The 18687-nt window shown below is 54.6% G+C and overlaps 2 protein-coding genes across 7 annotated transcripts in view; both read right to left on the bottom strand.

The window, feature by feature from the left end:
* The window catches only part of BAIAP2L2 (BAR/IMD domain containing adaptor protein 2 like 2), a 29695-nt gene extending 15924 nt beyond the window's left edge, over positions 1-13771 (bottom strand). The window contains exons 1-7 of the mRNA XM_040233339.1: positions 13489-13771; positions 12005-12080; positions 11070-11156; positions 10574-10635; positions 1453-1524; positions 1112-1228; positions 162-308 (exon numbers count right to left, since the gene is read on the bottom strand). Of these exons, the coding sequence (XP_040089273.1) occupies positions 162-308; positions 1112-1228; positions 1453-1524; positions 10574-10635; positions 11070-11156; positions 12005-12080; positions 13489-13539 (612 nt within the window). The 5' untranslated portion in view covers positions 13540-13771. The remainder of the gene's footprint in view (positions 1-161; positions 309-1111; positions 1229-1452; positions 1525-10573; positions 10636-11069; positions 11157-12004; positions 12081-13488) is intronic.
* A 713-nt stretch (positions 13772-14484) lies between these two features.
* Positions 14485-18687, bottom strand: part of PLA2G6 (phospholipase A2 group VI) — a 58800-nt gene continuing 54597 nt past the window's right edge. For 3 of the 6 annotated variants that reach the window (XM_040233277.1, XM_040233276.1, XM_040233278.1), the window contains exons 13-17: positions 17849-17985; positions 17296-17450; positions 16020-16187; positions 15423-15496; positions 14485-15263 (exon numbers count right to left, since the gene is read on the bottom strand). In XM_040233277.1, the coding sequence (XP_040089211.1) occupies positions 15119-15263; positions 15423-15496; positions 16020-16187; positions 17296-17450; positions 17849-17985 (679 nt within the window). In that variant the 3' untranslated portion in view covers positions 14485-15118. The remainder of the gene's footprint in view (positions 15264-15422; positions 15497-16019; positions 16188-17295; positions 17451-17848; positions 17986-18687) is intronic. The other 3 variants (XM_040233280.1, XM_040233279.1, XR_005719706.1) reach the window with 2 other exon arrangements.

The raw sequence follows: 18687 nt of genomic DNA, 5'->3' as shown, positions 1-18687 counted from the left end.
AAAGAAAAAGAGTAAATAAATAAAATAAATATCTAATATCTACATAGTGTAAGGAAAGAAGGGGATGGGGAGGGAGGGAGGGGAATTCCTGTGCACAGCCGGCTCACAGAGAGCACAGCCCCCTAGAAGGTTCCATTAGTGCTTCCCCAGCCCCAGCTCACCCGGCCAAAAAACTGCAGGAAGGTGTTGGAAAGCAGCAGGTGCTTCTCAGCCAGGAAGCGGTAGCGCCGCTTCTCCTCCAGTTCAGCGGCCCGCTGACTCTCAGACACGAAGGCCTGCATCTGCGCGTGCAGCCGGTTCACGCTCTCCTGGGGGAAAGGGAATTCAGGGATGGGTCCCTCATCAAGCCCCGAGTGCCTGCTGTCTGAGGCCTCCCTCTCCTTTGTGAACCAGCCACCTCCTCCTGGAAGCCTTCCATGAGCACCCAGCCCCCACTCTCACTTCAGAGCCTGCCCTCTCCTGTGAGTCTTGGCTCTGCCTGCCCTCCAGCCCGAGGGCACTTCTCCCAGGTTGGGCTGGTGTCTGAGCCACACCTCTGTGCCCAGAACTGAGGGCTGAGCCCAGAAGTGAGGCCTAGGCAGTTTAATGAAAATGCAAATTAATGGATTAATAACCCCCTGCTTGGGAGGAAAGATTCCAAAGACAAAAGAGATGAGCTTAGTAAAGGAGCCAGGAGAGGAGGCAGGAGAGGAGATAAGGTCTTGGAGATGGAGGCCAGGCATGGGGCCCTGACCTAGGGAGGAGGGGCTGGGCTTAGCCAGGGGGCATGAAGTACGTGCGCGGGGAAGAGTGACAGGGCTGCTGGTGGGTCACGCCTTTGCACCACGATTAGGGGCAGCGTGACTGAGGACCTCAGGTTTTCCCAGTGAAATAGGAGGAGAGGAAGCCAAGGGAATGCGAGGAGGGCCACAGAGTGACTAGGCAAGGAGCAGTGTTGAAGGTGTCCCTGGGACCAGGGATGTCCGCCAGGGGCCGGCTGACCCCTCCAGCTATGCTCACCACACGGGGTGGGGCAAACCACACTCCTGGAGTAGGGCCGGTGCTAGGCGGGGGAGCTCGGGTGGGTGTCGTGGATCCCTGAGAAGCCCGGGGTCGTCCCTAGCCCCTGCACCTTCATCTCCCGTGCGTTCTTGTCCCTCTTGCGCTCCATTCGCCACAGCTGGGACATGCTCTTCTCCAGGTTGGCGGCTCGGTGGCGGTACTCCATCTCGTAGTGCTGGCGGCTGTCCTTGGATGGGGTGGAGAGAGGAGGGAGACCCCCATGTCAAAGGGCTCAAGGCACCTGGCCTGTGGGCCAGAGCACTGGACAGGGGCAGGGCGCTCAGCTGGGAACATGTACAACCTAGGGCCAGTCAGTGCCCAGCACTGGCTCAGTGTGCTCATACGTCAGATGGGGAGAGGCAGGCCTGCTGGCGATGGGCTGGGGGTGCCAGGGTGGGTGGCCAGACTCACTTTGATGAACTGCATGTCCAGCTTGGTGTTCTTCTCCATGTGCTGCAGGAGGTCTCCATGGAATGTCTGCACCTGTGTGGAGTGCAGGGTGGGGTTGATCAGGGCGACCCAATCATCCCCCGGCCCCGGTGTTCCGCTGACCACTCTGCTCCTGACATACCAGGCTCCTGACTAACCATCAGAGAAATGGGTATAACAAGAAACCTGGTTGGATGCAGGATTAAACAACTAGACATACAAAATATTTAATGCAGTACCTGGCTTGAAACACACCCTCCATAAATATGTGATACCTTCCGTTTCTCCGTGCCTTGATTATGCCTACCAATTTTCAAATACCAGCTTCCCTACCACCTCTGCTGGGAGGCCCTCCTGACTCCTTAGGCAGAATCCATTACTCTTACATCTTGTTTCTAAAATCTGTACAACTTCTTTGGTAATGACCAAATTTCATTCCTCCAGCTGTAGGATGGAGTTTGTTGCTGGGCCCCTGGTCACAGCCCCATTTGTGGGAGCAACAGGAACCAGGTATGTCCCATCTCTGTATTCCTGGCACTGTGGGGTGGGCATGGCCCAGCAAAAGTGCTCACAACTGTTCACAGGAATGGCAGCTTCCCATGGCAGGTGACCAGGAGGACCAGGAGGGCTATTGGGCTCAGGCTCAGAAGAGCTTCATTCTAGAAGTTTTAGTTCTTCCTCCAATTTGCTCTGTAACTTTGGATGAGTTGCTGTCCCTCTCTGGGCCTCCGTTTCCTCGCCTGTAATGGGAAACTTTTGGCCAGATGCTCGCTAGGGTCCAGCTCTAGAACCCAGTGAACTTTAATTCTGTGAGCCTTGGTGATCAGCTGGCATGTCCCCCTTTGTCCCTATCAGTGCTGCCTGGGTCACTCGGTGTTGTTGGGACATTGCACCTAAATCTTCCCAGCTGCCCCCCTTTGCTCTCAGGTTCAGACTGACCACTGCCACCTCGGGGGACCCTTCCAACTCTGCTCAGCCTTCTCTGTCTTCCCGGCCTTTCCCTGGGGAACCCCTGCTCAGGAACCCTCGGTGGATCCTGCCTCCTGCCTCAGGGGTCCCCAGGCTATACTGTAGGAGCTGTGTCCCTCAGGAACGCTGGTAATCAGAAAGGCCAGCAAATTATAAAAGTTATCAGTGTTTCTTCCACAATTGTTTCTGAAATCTTGTTAACCAGTCTTTAAGGGAGCTTGGGTGTGACCTCCTTGGGTCTGACCAGGCCTTACATCCCTGATTGTGGCCGTCAGTGTGTGTGCTGGGGGTGGGAGTATTTCAAGCTGCTCTGAGTCCCTGTTTCTGCCCCAGAGGGGCCCTTTTTTGCTGGATCCAGGCAATAAGGAAGGGAGACTTCCGATCTGTACCTGTGGGACATCCCAGGTCAAGGTTTCTGCTCAAACACAAGATGTATGTTCCTGAAAATTCCCACATCTGGCAAAATCACCCAATATGTAAACAGGGCTTATGGAAGATGCAGGGTTGGGGCAGACCCTCGAAACCCTGGCAACCAGAGCACTAATAGAGACAGTGAATGGTACTGGAGGGATGAACTTGAACCACACCAAAGGCCATGGAAAAGATTAAAAATGTGCGAAACCAACAGAAAGGACACACTGGCAACACCTTGATTACTGCAGAGCTGGTATGCTGAGGCAATATAGGAGGCAGTGGGGCTGCCATCACGGTGAGCGAGGGAGGTGGTGACATCTGCTCCCAGCTTAGAGTCCCAGGAGGCTCGGAGCCCTTGCTCTCCCCGGGGAGGCCTGGGTGCAGGAGCTCTTTTAAAATGTTCTTAAAATACAGCTTAAAGGGCTCTTGCTGTCAGTGCAGTGACAAGTTGGGGGCTTTCCCCTTCTTCTTATTTCTGTTTGCCCTGTTCCCTTCCTCAATGCTTAGGAGACATCACTTCTGAATAAGCCACTCCCATGTCATAGGATACGGCTCCTTCTGCTTCCAGTCACGTAGGAGCTGAGTCACCGCACAGAAATGAGTGTTAGGGCAGGACAGGTGGATTGCAATTCTTCCCATTACCAGGGCTTGGCTGTGATCACCAAGAGTGATCACAGACCCAGGATGCCTCAGTCAGACAGGGCGCCGGCACCACTGGGTTAATGCAAAGTCATCATCAAGCTCCTAAAGAAATGGATCTAATAAGAAGTCTGATACTTGAAGAGACCTTTGAGCTCTTGCTCTTGGGGAACCAGAGGGCTGCCTATAATTAAGCAGGTGCTTCTGAAACAAGGAAGTTGCCTACTCCAGCACGTGCTGAGAATTCCCAGCAAATCTAACAGAGACTGTGGTCCCCTGCTCCCCTCCCCCTGGGACACTCTCCATTAGCAGGTTCTGTGAGCTCCTCCGTACAGAAGATGAGAGCAGACCCGCTGTCATGAACATGCCCCGTAAGTTCCATGTGTCGAGGCAGTCCAGCAACTGAATCCATCGATACAGGAAAAATCCCTTTCAAAGAACTGTCTCTGTTGGCTGACCACAACTTTCCTCCTCCCATTTTCTCTTGAACACCCTCCATCAGGTCATGGCCCCACCAACTACACCACCAAGAGTGTTGTCAAAATCACCAAGATTTCATCCACATCACTAAGTCCCATGATCCATTTTCAGGACTCACCCAACTTCTCCTGTCGTCATCATCAGACACGGCTGACCACTCCCTCTTCCTGAGACACCTTCCTCCCTCAGCTTGCAGCCCACCCCCCTGTCCTTGTTTCCCTTCATTGCCCCCTGATTGCTCTTCTCCATCTTTTTCTGATTCCCCCTCATCTCCCTGGTCCCCGAAGGTTGAGTTGCCCTGGGGCTCAGGCTGTGGGCCTCTTCCCTTCCCTGTCTACATGGTGACCTCATGCGGTCCACAGGCTGCCGACTCCCAGATATATATCCCTGCCCAGACCTTCCCCAAAATTCCAGTCTCATCTGTATGTTATCTGGGCTCCATTCAGCCAAGAGGAAGAGACTAATACTGAAGATAAGCTACAAAGGTGTTAACATGCTGCTGCTGCTAAGTCGCATAACATACAGACAATAAGAGTCCCTGAGAAAGAAATGCAAAGAAAGAACAAAAAATTTTCTAAAAACCTGTAATTAAAGAAAAAAGATATCAAACTACATATTGAAAGAGTACACATAATAAAGAATATTGTCCCAGACTGACCAATATCAAGATATATTCTGGAAAAATAACTAGACTTGAAGAAAAAGAAAAAAATTGGGGTTACTCTGCTTATTTAACTTATATGCAAAGTACATCATGAGAAACGCTGGGCTGGAAGAAGCACAAGCTGGAATCAAGATTGCCGGGAGAAATATCAATAACCTCAGATATGCATTTGACACCACCCTTATGGCAGAAAGTGAAGAGGAACTAAAGAGCCTCTTGATTAAAGTGAAAGAGGAGAGTTAAAAAGTTGGCTTAAAGCTCAACATTCAGAAAACTAAGATCATGGCATCTGGTCCCATCACTTCATGGGAAATAGATGGGGAAACAGTGGAAACAGTGTCAGACTTTATTTTGGGGGCTCCAAAATCACTGCAGATGGTGATTGCAGCCATGAAATTAAAAGACGCTTACTCTTTGGAAGGAAAGTTATGACCAACCTAGAGAGCATATTAAAAAGCAGAGACATTACTTTGCCGACTAAGGTCCGTCTAGTCAAGGCTATAGTTTTTCCTGTGGTCATGTATCGATGTGAGAGTTGGACTGTGAAGAAAGCTGAGTACCGAAGAATTGATGCTTTTGAACTGTGGTACTGGAGAAGACTCTTGTGAGTCCCTTGGACTGCAAGGAGATCAACCAATCCATTCTAAAGATCAGTCCTGGGTGTTCTTTGGAAGGAATGATGCTAAAGCTGAAACTCCAGTACTTTGGCCACCTCATGCGAAGAGTTGACTCATTGGAAAAGACTCTGATGCTGGGAGGGATTGGGGGCAGGAGGAGAAGGGGGACGACAGAGGATGAGATGGCTGGATGGCATCACTGACTCAATGGACGTGAATCTGAGTGAACTCTGGGAGTTGGTGATGGACAGGGAGACCTGGCGTGCTGCGATTCATGGGGTCGCAAAGAGTCGGACACGACTGAGCGACTGAACTGAACCGAACTGAAGGCAAAAAAGATGGTTGGATGGCATCACTCATGACTCATGACTCAATGGACACGAGTTTGAGCAAACTACGGGAGATAGGAGAAGACAGGGAAGCCTGGTGGGCTGCAGTTCGTGGGTTTGCAAAGAGTCAGACACAATTTAGTGACTGAACAACAACTACAAAGGCGAAAAAAGCAAATGATTTGCAATGGAGAATATAGAATATCAGACTTCTCAATGGCAACATTCAAGATGAAAGATAAAGAAAGAAGGAGAAAGTAATAAAGGGGAGGAGGAAGAGAGTGAGCAAAAGAGGAAAGAAGGAAGGAATGTGAGGCAAGGACTTTATATTCAGCAAAACTGACTTCCCCCAGTGCAAGGAGAACAAGCTGTTGTCTTGGTGTCACGACTCAGAGCATTGTTCCCATGAGCCCTTCCCATGGGGACAATCAGAGAACCAGACCAAAACACCAATCAAAATGTGGCGATGGGGTTGGAGGTGAATATTAAAAGTATAGCTACTTGTAAACAAAGATCAGTGAGGATGAAAGGGAAGCAGTCATGGTGCAGCAGCTTTGGGTCCCGACAGTGTGGACAGAGCACAGCTGCAGATATGGCGCTTTTCACACGTTGAAGATTTATGGCAACTTTATGTCGAGCAAGTCTACTGGCGCCATCTTTCCAACAGCATCCACTCACTGTATGTCTCTGTGTCACACATCAGTAATTCTCTCAATAGTTCAAACTTTTTTTTATTATTGTCACAATCTGTTATGGTGATCTATGATCAGTGATCTTTGATGTTACTCTCACAAAAAATTGTGACTTGCTGAAGTCTCAGATGATGGCTAACATTTTTAGCAACAAAGCACTTTTAAATTAAGGTATGTACGTTGGGTTGTTTTTTTTTTACATAATACTATTGCACACTTACTAGACTACAGTGTTGTGCAAACATAATTTTTATATGCACTGGGAAACCAAAAAATGTGACTCACTTTATTGTGGCATTTGCTTTTTTGCAGTGGTCTGGAACAGAACCCGCAATGTCTCCAGAGCATGCCTTTGAAAGTAGGGGGCGGGGGAGGCTGCGGAGAGCAAATGTAAAACAGACTTTAACTGTTTTCGGAAATCATATTGGTGGTGGTAGAATTAGTTTCATATTCAGCGACTGTTGTGTCTACGCATCATGTGGTATAGCAAACGGTAACTGGGGGCTATTCTTCTTTCTTTTTCTGTGTGCTTGGGTATCAGGACTTTTGGAGGGAGGGCACACTGTCAGCTTGCAGGATCTTAGTTCTCTGACCAGGGATTGAATCTACACCCTCAGCAATGAAAGCATGGAGTCCTAACCAATGGATTGGGAGGGAATTCCTGAGTATCAGGACTCTTGATGTGGAACAAAAGAGATACTGGTGGAATAGAGAAGGGGTTAACTAAAAACCCAGTGCTAAATCTGCATTGGAAGTATTAGTATTAATTATGAAGAATTCTATCTTTATATATATACGTGTGTATATATATGTGGTTTGTACAAATGTATATATGTATCTATGTACACATGCATCTGTGTATGTATCTAGGCATATGTATCTTATCTATTATATACACATATGTTTTTATATGTAGCATTGGCCACTGAAAAAGTCTAGGAACAGTGATGAACCCAGTAGCAATGGGTACCCCTAGTGAGCAGATAATGGTCTTGAATATCACTTTCCACTAAAAGCAGAAAAATTTTTAAAGGGGCTTCATGGAGAGATGACTGATTCCATTTGTAGAGCAGCAGAAGTACCAGACGAGAACTATCTTGTCAGGCTAGGCAGCGAGGAAACTGTCAGAACCATGAGGGTTGTGCCAAAGAATTCACGTGCCAGACTGAAGAGGCTTCTGCTGGTCAAAGAGGGGACACTGTCAACTTCGACGAAATAATGATTGTAAAGGAGTAAAACACATCCCCTCCAGGCATGCCAAACGGATGGAACCCAAGTCTGAGCCATCCTCTGGATCCAGAGGACAAAGCAACAGCTGAGCTGCACCAGGAATGCTCAGAAAACCAAGTCAAAAGGCCCCCAGTCCTTCGATGGATAAATTGGAAGGAAAAGAAAGGGATGGTGGAGGAAACACTAGATTAAAAGAGACTCAAGAACATATTTTAAAAGAGAGAGAGAGCAAGACAAGTTCTCGTGTCTGGGGACATATGACTGGGTGATCGGTTATGAAGAAACCCAAGGCAGTGTCAGACCAGCGGTCATTTTTGGAGGAAGAGAGGGTCTGCGATTTGATGGGGCCCCATGGAGGGGCTTCAGGGAGGCTGACAAAGTTCCTGACCAGGATGGGAGTTTCAAAGGCGGTCTGCTTGATAACGATTCACTGAGCTCGAATTTGTTCCGTAGACATTTTCTGTGCCGGTATTTTATTTTATTTTTTGGCCACAGGCCATGTGGGCTCTTAGTTCCCTGATCAGGGATCAAGCCCGTGCCCCCAGCATTGGAAGCAGAGTCTTACCACTGGACCACCAGTGAAGTTCTATGCCTGTATTTTAGTTTACAATTAAAAAAAGGTTTGGTTTAAAAAAAAAAAAAAGTCCTGTCATTCCTTTGCTCAACACACTCAGAGGCAAGGCCAGAGTCCCGACAAGGTCCACAGGGCCTGGGCCCTGTTAGCCAGGGGTCATCTCCGCCCTGGCCCTTGATGCCTCCACTCCAGCCATGCGGGCTTCGTCAAGCCTGCCTGTGTGCTGACCCCTCTGCTCAGAACACTTCCCGCAGTTGTCTCCCTGCTTACTCCCTACCTCCTTCAGGTCTCTTCACAATGTCAGCTCTCCAGTGCTGTTGTCTTGAATATCTGTTAAAAATCACATCCCTCCAACCCTTTCTACTCCCTTCCCTGTTCTCTTGTCCTCCATAGTGCATTTTGCATCTAACCCATCACACATATGCTCACTTATTTGTCCTGGGTTTTGTCTGGTTCCCCCTTGGGGAGAGCAGGGGGTTTGATCTGCTGTATCCCCCCCGCAGTGCCCATTGCAGTGCCAGGCATAGGGCGATGAATTGCTGTCAAATGAATGAGCCCAAGGGGGAGATGGCCTCTGTTGTGCTGAGCCAATGTGGCTCTGGCCAGGGGCCCTGCCCTGTTGTCACAGCCAAGACACCGGTACCCAAAGAGGGCAATTATCTTTACAGAGTGGGCCTGGGTGACACTTGTCTCTATCCAGCCCAGGTGTGCCAAGAGTGACATGACAAGCCATCAGACACAAGGAGAGGAAGTCACAGGCTGCCAGGGTGGTCTGTGCTCTGTAACTCCCTACCCAAGCCCCGGGAGATGACACAGGCTTAGCACTAAGCCTCAGAGTGTCCGGGAAATGGGCCAGGGATATGGTTTTATCGAGTGGAGGTAGATGCTTGTTTTCTGCTGTTGAAACTCTTCCCCATTTTGCCATGGCTATCAAACTGGTGAGTATTATATGGTGTCCCCAAATTGCACCCGGACATCAAGCGTTTTCCCACGCACACGTTTGGGAGCCATGCAGTCATGGTTAGTTGAAATTTCCTTCTGAGCTTCCCAAGGCCCTTCACACCTGTCCCCAGCTCTCTTCTGCCAATGCCACGCTCTGCATGCTCAGCCCACAGTGCCCCCGGAAGGCCCTCTCTTCTCCTCTCTCTCTGGCCCAGCTCTGCTCCCTTTTCAGAGCTTGTTCCCTCCTTCCCAGGCAGCGAAGCTCTGCTTGGTGCCAGGCCCCCGTCCCAGGCCTTGGAGCCACAGAGAAGACCACATCCCAGCCCTGGCACAACTCCCAGTCTTGGCAGGGGTAAAGACAGGGCATCAGTTGTGCTTCAAATCATAGCTAAGGTACATAGAGGGCTACAGGTGCCAGAGTCAGTAATTTATACTTATACTTAATCCTCCTAAGAATGCTATGAGGCAGTTTCGATTATCTCCATTTCACAGACAGATAAACTGAGGCACTGAGGTTAAGTAGCTTGTCCAAGGTCTCAAAGCCAGCAACTAGCGGAGCTGGGCTTTGAACCCAGGTGCTCTGGTGCAGAGCTGGTTTTCTTCACCACCACTTGCTAAGAATGGATGTGTGTGTGTTCTCACTCAGTCATGTCTAACTGTTTGCAACCCAAAGGACTGTAGCCCGCCAGGCTCCTCTGTCCATGGGATTTCCCAGGCGAGAATACTGGAGTGCCATTTCCTCCGCCAGGGGATCTTCCTGACTCAGGGATGGAACCTGCGTCTCCTGCCTTGAAGGCGGATTCTTTACTACTTGAGCCATCAGGGAAGCATAAGAACAGATAGAAGCATCTGTTGGAGTCAGAGGAGGAGAGACTGAACTTGCCTGGATATCAGGAAAGACTTCCTGGAGGAGGGGACAATGGTGCTGTCCAGCAAGGGTAGGGGTGAGTAGGTCCTCAGCTGGAGAACAGTGTCACAGCAGCCTGAGGTGGGAACACCAGGCCGTGTCTGCAAAAGGGCAGCTCTTCAGAGTATCTGGGCTGTGACTGGGCTACCAGGGAGGCTGCCGGATCAGGAGGACCAGGAATCCCTTACCAAGTGACTGAGTTTAGTTCTGCGGGTGGCGGGGGTGTGGAAACGTTTTCTCCTGGGAGTGATAAGGTCAGATCCCTGGCTGCTCCCTGGGACAGTGGAGGGAGGGGTTGGGGAGGCCGATAGGGGCAGGGCCCTGAGCCTGACGCACCTGGGTGATGGGCCTCTCTCTTCCTGGCTCCTCCACGCACTCTGGAATCTTGGGTGAATGACTAGATCCCTGACTGAGTTTCCTCCTCTGTGAAATGGAGATGGAAATGCACTCGCCTCCTAGGTGGCTGATGTGCAGCTGAACGTGCCCAGCAGAGCCTGGCCCTGGCAGGTGTGCCCAAGGGCAGCGGCAGTTGTCTCGTTACCAGAGTCCTCTCTGAGAAACGGCGTGGAGGTTGGGCCCTTGTCCTCCACGGAACACCACCCACTCTCCCGAGTGACCCCTCTGGGCCATGGGGTCTGAGACTCACCACCACCTCCAGGTCAGAGTTCAAGTGCCTCTGGGTGTCAGACATCTGCACCAAGATCTCACCTGGAGGCACAGAGGGCAGAGGCCTCAGTTGGGGGCTTGTCTCATCACCCTGCTTCCCACCAGAAGGGCCTGCCCAAGCTGGGTTTGAGACCAAAGTCCAGGGATTTCCCACACGACTCTGGGACTCTGGCAGCACCTGTCCTACCCTGGAGAACTCCTGCGGGGAGGGGTAAGGAGGGGCATGGGTTCCAGAGGACAGTCTGGGAGCTGGGCCCTTGGGCTGCAAGGCCTGTGTCATTGGGGAGGACTTCCTGGAAGAGCCAGGCTGTAAAAGGAACCCTCTCTGGGACCCGAGGATGGGGGGCAAGGCAGGCCCTCGGCCTGAGGGGAGGCGCCCAGGAGGCAGAGCCTGGGCAACAGGAGGAGGTGGGCGGTGAGGCGTGTCCCCCAGGCCCCAGAGGTCAGCAGAGCATAGGGGAAGGGGTGTGCCTCACCCAGAATCTGTGAGGTGGAACTCTGCAGGGCCTGCTCCCCAATCTTCTGGATGGCATTGAAGTACACCTCGGCCGCCTCGGACAGAGCTGCATGGAGACGGGGAGGGGTCCAGCCACAGCCCTGCTCTGTGTGCTCCCACTCCCCATTCTGGAGTGCTCTCCTTTGGTCAGGAGAGTTGGGGCAGGGCTCTGGGCGGGGTGGGGTGGAAGACGGAAGGGGTGCCTGGGCCATGTGTGTGTGAAGTAGCGTTGGCCAGAGGAGAAGCAGTGGGGGTGGTGGGGCGGGAGGGGCCTCTCCCTGGGGGGCAGGACCTGGGCCCGTCTGTCGTGGGTGGGGGTGCAGGCATCTGTGTGTGTCAGAAGGCGGGTGTGGGCAGGGGTGTCGGGAGGCTCAGGCGTAGAGGCTCAAAGTGGCAAGGTGGCATGGGTTCGGGTCACTGGTGCAAGGACTTTGAAGTCCTAAAAAGCAGGGAGGGGTTGGGTGACCCTCAGCCCTGGGTGTGTCCCCGGCTTGTCCATCTGCTGAGCTCGAAACCCTCTGCTGATTAGCACTGGGGGTGGGGGCAGGGAATGGTGGGGATGGGAGCTCTTTGCACAGGCCCTGAGCGAGGGGCGAGGTTGGCTGTAGGTGAGTGGATGGGGGGCCGGTCAGGGTGTCAGACTGGGGGTGCCGAGGTGGTCTGAGTATGGCACTGGGGTCAACAGCTGGCACTGGGGTGACATGTAGAGGTGTGTGTGGTTGGGGTTCTGTGAGCCTGCAGGACCACACACTGCATCTCTGGGAGCATCTAGGGGGCACGCGAAGGCGTGGGAGGGGTCTCTGGCCGCAGGGCACGAGGGTGACCGCGATGCAGGGGAGTGTGTAGGGACAACGATCACTGGGGGGCGAAGGTTACAGTGGAGGCTGCGATCACGTGGGCGGGTCGGGCACTCACCGTGGAAGGCCCGGAGGTAGTTGTTCCCCAGGTACACCAGGTTCTCCAGGGCGGGGTTGAACTGCTCCAGGATGCTCTGGAGTCCGAGGGCAGGGGGAGGGACGATAGAGGAGGGGAGCGGAAGATGGAATGAAGGATGGGCCTCAGGATTGGGCGCTCCTCAGCCCCAGTGAGAAGCCTGACTTGGGGGAGCCGGCTTAGAACCCTGAAGTCACCCAGAATCCTGGCTCTCAGCTACAAGGGCCTCAGAGGCCAGGATCCAGGCCAGCGTCTTCTTGGCCATCTCCCGCCCAGTGGGCACTTGCATCTAGAAGGTTCTCCTCCCACTGGGCTGAAGCCTATGGTCTGTCACAGTGCCCAGCTAGGCATGGCTCAACCTGCCCTGAGTCCAGGACCTGTGGGCTGCTGACAGCTGCCTCTGGGGCGGGGGCAGAGCTTGCCCTGCTCAGAGTAGAGCCCCTCAGGAGCCAGGCTACGGCTGGGTCATGTGGGCCACCACATGGCCAGTGGAGAGCACCCTGGGTGATGAACTTAAGACTTGGGTCTTGATTCAAATCCCAGCAGGCCCTCTTCCTCCCTTGATGACTTTGAGCAAGGTGTTTCACCTCTCTGGCCTCATTTTCCTTATCTGTCAAATGGAGTGATTATCTTCTGCTCCACTGGTGGTGTGTTGTGAGATTTACACATTGCAAGGGTCCTATACACAAGGCTGCTAAGGTTGCTAAGTCACTTCAGTAGCATCCGACTCTGTGTGACCCCATAGACAGCAGCCCACCAGGCTCCCCCGTCCCTGGGATTCTCCAGGCAAGAACACTGGAGTGGGTTGCCATTTCCTTCTCCAATGCATGGAAGTGAAAAGTGAAAGTGAAGTCGCTCGGTCGTGTCCGACCCTTAGCGACCCCATGGACTGCAGCCTACCAGGCTCTTCCGTCCATGGGATTTTCCAGGCAAGGGTATTGGAGTGGTGTGCCATTGCCTTCTCCCCTATACACAAAAGGTGCCCAATAAATGTCTATAGAGACTGCAGCAACCTCTCTCGAGTGGGGTAGGAAGTTTGAGTGTGAGGCTCGAAAACCAGAGAGAGACAGAAAGGCAGAGACAGGGAGACCTAGACAGAAAGAGACAAAGAGAGAGACTCCTCCACCCTGGGGGTCCAGGTGGCTCTTTGGGTCCCCTGCTCCCAGCTTAGGCCACCCTGGGTCCTGTCCTGGTGTGTCCAGTGTTTGCGAATTGGGGCTCCAGTTGAGTGCTATCTCAGCAGGCCTGTCACTCATGGGATGAACCCCTGTTCTGGGAGGCTCAGGTTGGGGCTGGAGTGGCCAACTGCCCCCAGGGGTCCCCACCCTCAGACCCACAGCTCAGCTCAGCCCAGCCTGGTTCTGGGCCTTCTTTCCCAGAACAAGCTGCTGCCCCACTCACCCTGTCTTCCAGAGCCGGCTGAACTTCGAGCCCTGGGAGGGGGCCCAGACCGGGCACGCACTCACCTTGTAGATGGCCATGGTGGATCTGTAGAACTGGTCCATCTCGGGGGCCATGGAGCGGGCGTGCCCGGGCACTGAGCAGGAGGCGTTGGCAGGGCTGGGAGTGCTGGGGGTCGGTACCCTGCGATGGCCACTGCTCGGCAGGCAGTGAAGGAGGCAGCAGCGCGGGACCCAGCGAGGGAGGGCCAGCCGAGGAGGAGGTGGCAGCTTAATTATTCACCAGCCAGGGATGTCAGAATGCGATCTGGGGTGTAACCAGACCCGGCGGGGAAGGCATCCTGTGACGCGGGTGGGTTCATGTGACCTGCCCTTCAATTATTTACCCCTGAGCCACGGACCAGTGGGCACGCGTGGATGGTCACTCTCCCAGGTCACCGCCTCCAGGAAGAGCCTTGCCCAGGCCAGCAGGGACCCCTGCCCACGGGGGGGCCCCTGCCCTCCCACCTGCCTACACTGGGCAGGGCTCACCCTACTGGGCTCGAGCTGTGCAGTGACCACCCTGGACCCTCCCTGATAGCCCCTCCCTGCGGGCGGAACACACCCACCTCTTCACTGTTCTCAGCCCCTTGTCTTCCCCGAGTCCCCAAGGGCTGAGGCTCCCACCTCTGCTGCCGTCTGCACCCCCCTTCCTCCACATGCTGGAGACGGGGCAGCACAAACCTGGGAGTCACACAGACCCGAGGGCACAGCTGCTCCCTCGCTGTGTGACGGTGCCCGAGCACCTTGCCCTCTCTGGGTCTCAGCCCCTCTTCTAGCAAGCGGGGCTCTCCCTTGCCCTCCACTGTGGGCCAGGCGGGCCTGGCTGCTGCCTCTGAACACCCTCAAGGCTAAGGGTAATAATTAATTGGGGAGACTTAAAGGGAAGAGGTGTCCCCGCCCTGGGGAGCCTGGGAAACAGAGCTTCTCTCCTTCTGGCGTGGAACCAGGCGGACGATGGTCAAGGCCGAGGGGGGCTGGTGGGCGGGGGACACTCTCACCACTCACACACACACCACAGGCCAATGGGAATCAAACCGTTTATTTCACAGTTAGGGGCTGTCCCCTGGAGCCCGCTCTACACAGAAACCACTTCCTGGAGGGAGGAATAACTGAAGTCACAGGAGCGACCTTTGAGAGCCACGGAGAGCTCGTGGGTGGGGTGGATCTGAGCGGGAGGACGGCTGGGGTGTGCGGAGGGGCAAAGTTGAATGGGACACCCCACTCCGGGGTTCCCTCCTGAAGGGGCAGTGACGGCCCGTTTCTCGAGCCCCACCCCAGGGGAGAGGGCTGAGGGTGGAAGGGGTTGTGCAGCCCCAGGGACCAGGAGGAGCCTGAGGCCCTCGGGGAGGCCAGGGTTGGGCACAGGCCCCGGCACCCTTAGTGTTTGACCCACCAGGGCAAGGGGCCCGAGGGCCGTCCTTGGCAGTCAGGGAGTGGGTGGGGTGAGGCTTGAGGCTTTCTAAGCCTGGAGTGACACAAAGTGCCAGGAGGTAAGGACCAAGGGGGAGAGAGGCCTGAGGACCAGCCTCAGGCTGGAAGCCTGGCACCCCTGGGCCGGGTCTGTGGACCCAGAGCTGCCTGGGCCCGGCTTTGCCCAGCGGCGGCGTGGTGGTGGTGGTGGGAACTGGAGGGGGGATTTGGGGGCCTGGCAGCCTCACGGCGAGAGCAGCAGCTGGACGAGCTTCTGGAACTGCTCCCGATGCTCGTAGATGTAGACCTCAGTCTCCCAGAGGGCGTTGACCAGCACTGTGTCGTTGACCTCGTCTAGCATGATGTCTGTCCCCAGCTGGGGGTTCAATCTGTCCAGGGCAAGGAGGAGGGGTCACGACTCCAGGACACTTGGCCCGGGTTGAGGGACGAGAGCTAGGACTGAGGTGGGCTTGGGACACAGAGCGGCCTCTCGGGCAAAGGGACAGTCCAGCCTGGGGGCTGGGGGCTGTGCCCGGCCGAGCCCTCACCTGAAGTACTGGATGCCGACCATCTCGCACCAGGCCCGGGCCCGGTCCACGGCCCGCCCGTCCGGATCCGTGCACTGGTGAGAAGAGGCCCCTGTGAGTGTCCAGCCCACGCGGCACCCACAGCCCCTGCCCGGGCTCCCAGGTCCCAGGGCGGCTTAGCTGCCAATCAGCAGGGTGACAAATCCCACTGCTCTGTCTTGCAGTGCCTGTCCCAGTTAGGCAATCAGAGCAGCACGGGCTGTGGCGGGACAGGGGGCTCAGCAGGGTCTGGGGTCGGTGAGCGTGGAAGGGCTGAGTGGACAGGCCTCCATCTCCCGGCCCTGGTAGCTTTTGTCCATCTGACATTTTGGGCTTCCACATGGGCCGTGCATGAAGGAAAGAATCCTCAGCTAAACAGTAACTGAAAACCCCGCTGCAGGTGGTCACCGAGGGTCCTGCCAGCACTGAGACTCTGTACTGGGGATCCCCCCTCCTCTGAGCTGGCTAAGGAGGGTCCACAGAGCCCTGCCATCTCCCTGACACCCAGGGTTCCCACAGGAAGCCGCATCCTGGGGCTGCGACCCCGAGGGGAGTGGGCTCGGGAGAGACCATACTCACACAGTCCACCACCATCCTGCCCAGTTCCTTGGCCCCAAACACAGTCTTGGCCAGTTCCCAGGGGTTGCTGGGTCGGAAGACATCCACACAGGTCACAGGCACCTGCGGGGACCTCCCTGTCCCCAAAGAGACGACAACGGACAGCTTCTTCACCTTGTTGTCCTGACCCTGTGGGAGCAGGACAGGTCAGAGCGGGCCTTCCCCTTGGTGGACCTTTCCACGGATGGGGACACCCAGGGGTAGAGGATGGGGGACAGAACTCCTATGGCAGAAGCACACCTTCTCCTTTGCTTTGCTTCTCCTTTGCTCCAGAACAAGTTCTGCTGCCCATCTTCTGGGCAACCTTGGTGACCCACCTACCCAGGCTCCTCATCCACCAAGACAGGTGATGTCTGAGGACCCTTCTCCATCTCACAGTCTCAGTGATTCCCTCTCTCTCCCTGCCCTTCTTCATCTGGCCTCTAGAGGGCACTCGTCTCTCTGCAGCTTGGGGCTGCCTCTGGGGCTTGGTGCTGACCGCAGTGACAACCACAGCCAGTAGGGATATAGGACACTCATGGTCAAGCACTGTGCTAAACCCTTTGCAGATAAGAGCCTGTGGAAGCCTCACAACAGTCCCAGGCAGGTTCTATCAGCAGTCCCAGGCAGTGGCTGAAGTGAAGCACGGGCAGAGCCAGGCCCCACACTGCCTCTCCTAACATGCGTGGGCCTTGCCTGCCTTTGCACTAAGCTCCTTGGGCTCAGGGCCGCTTTTTTTCCTCCGGATCTGCACTGTTCCCTCCCCAAAGGCCTTGGGATGGGCTTCCTTTCTCTGTGAGCCCTTTCTGAGCCCCCAGGCCTCTGGGGGCGGGGGATGCTCCTGGGCCCTGCACCATTCTCTGTCACAAGCATTTGAAACACTTAGATGGACATTTGCTTGTTTAGGGCCTGTCTTCCCTCAATGTGAGCAAGTGTGTGTCTCCAGGCCGGGCAGTGTGGCTAGGCCTGTGACTGGCATGGACCGGTCCTTCCCACAAACAGCAGATGCTGTTAACTGATCATTAACACCCTTCACCACCTGGTCTGGACTACACCTCAGAATCCCTCTTAGCACAGTGCTTTGGGCAGACACCAAGCAGGTTCAAGAGTGAGATAAAATTGCTGTCAAGGGCACAGATGAATGAGCACATGAATAAAAGACATTCGCTCTCCCAGGAGTCAGTCCTTAGTAAGATTTGCAGAAACAAACTGCCATGGGCAGTCATGTCCAGCTCCCCCAACCTACAGTGGCTCTCACCTTGCGGATCAAGTCCTGGTTGTACTCATGGATCTCAGTCATGGCGTCCAGCGTGGGGTTGTTGGCCAGCAGCCCACCGTCCAGGAAGCGCCCGTTGGGCCGGAAGTAAGTGGGGGCTGCCCCACTGCTTCGGGCTGCCCTCCACACCAGCTGCTCTGGGGGTGGGGGAGGAGGGAGTTCAGTGGCACAAGAGATGTTGCATTTCAGATCTCAGGGTGTGTGTGTGTGCTGCATTTCAGATCTCAGGGTGTGTATGTGTGTATGTGTGTGTGTGTGTACACGTGATGCTGTGTGAAGAGGAGAGGCTGGGGACCCTTCAGAAACAGGATGGACAGGCCATGCTTGGTGGAAGGTGGGGTGCAACCCGTCTGAAGCCTGATGGCTCCCCAGCTCTGCCTGGCCTCAGTTGATACACTCAGGAGGGCAAACCAGGGCAATGGGCAGGATGGTGGTGGGCTGGGGGTGCCTGGCAGCCAGGCTGCGTCTCCCGCCCACCACCCTGCAGCCTCTCAGGCCAATCACTTCCCACAGATGCATCAAACATGGTTTTCACCTGAAGGATGCGTTGGAGGCTTGAGGTTAATGTTCTGGCTGAATCGAGGCTCCCGAACACACTCTGGAGCCTCGTAATTCCGGAAGAGATGGAGTTCAGCCGGCTGCCGGTCGGACAGCGTCCCTGTGAGCATCACCCTGGAGAACAAGGAGCGGGACGCTGAAGCCACTGGCCCACCATCCTTGACAATCGACCCTTGGCAATCCTCATCCAAACTGCCCGTGCACTAGTCCTTAAACCCAGTGTTTCAACTTCTGGGAACGCATCCTAAGATGCTCCCAGGCATGTGGGAGATGGGCACACACTAGGCTATTAATGACCTTAAAGCAAATGGCTGGAAACAACCCAATGTCCATCAGCAGAAGGGTTCAATACACTGAGGTTCAGTGGGTCTGTGTTGCTGGAGAGCGGCTGAGGTAGTGCTGCAGGTACTAATGGGTGGTCAGCACCAAGCTTTGTGTTTACGTGGAAAAGCAAGGTTCAGGGCAGTGTGTGATGTGCGCGTGCGTGTGCATCGGCTTCAGTTGTGTCCAACTCTGTAGCCCCGTGGACTAGCTCGCCAGGCTCCTCTGTCCTCTGTCCCTGGGATTCTCCAGGCAAGAATACTGGAGTGGGTTGCCATGCCCTCCTCCAGGGGACCTCCCCAACCCAGGGATCAAACCCACGTCTCCTGCATTGGCAGGCAGGTTCTTTACAACTACCACCACCTGTGAAGGCCACATGTAATATGCCACTACTTGTTTAAAAACAAACCCCAAAAGACCCCATGTACCTATTTGCTCCCTTCCCACCTCTAGAGGGTCAGACAGTAACTCTGGAAGGACCCGTGTAACAGTGAG

The sequence above is a fragment of the Oryx dammah genome, unplaced genomic scaffold (assembly GCF_014754425.2).
Source record: "Oryx dammah isolate SB20612 unplaced genomic scaffold, SCBI_Odam_1.1 HiC_scaffold_29, whole genome shotgun sequence".
Lineage (NCBI taxonomy): Eukaryota > Metazoa > Chordata > Mammalia > Artiodactyla > Bovidae > Oryx > Oryx dammah.
This window is presented reverse-complemented; position numbering and strand designations above follow the sequence as displayed.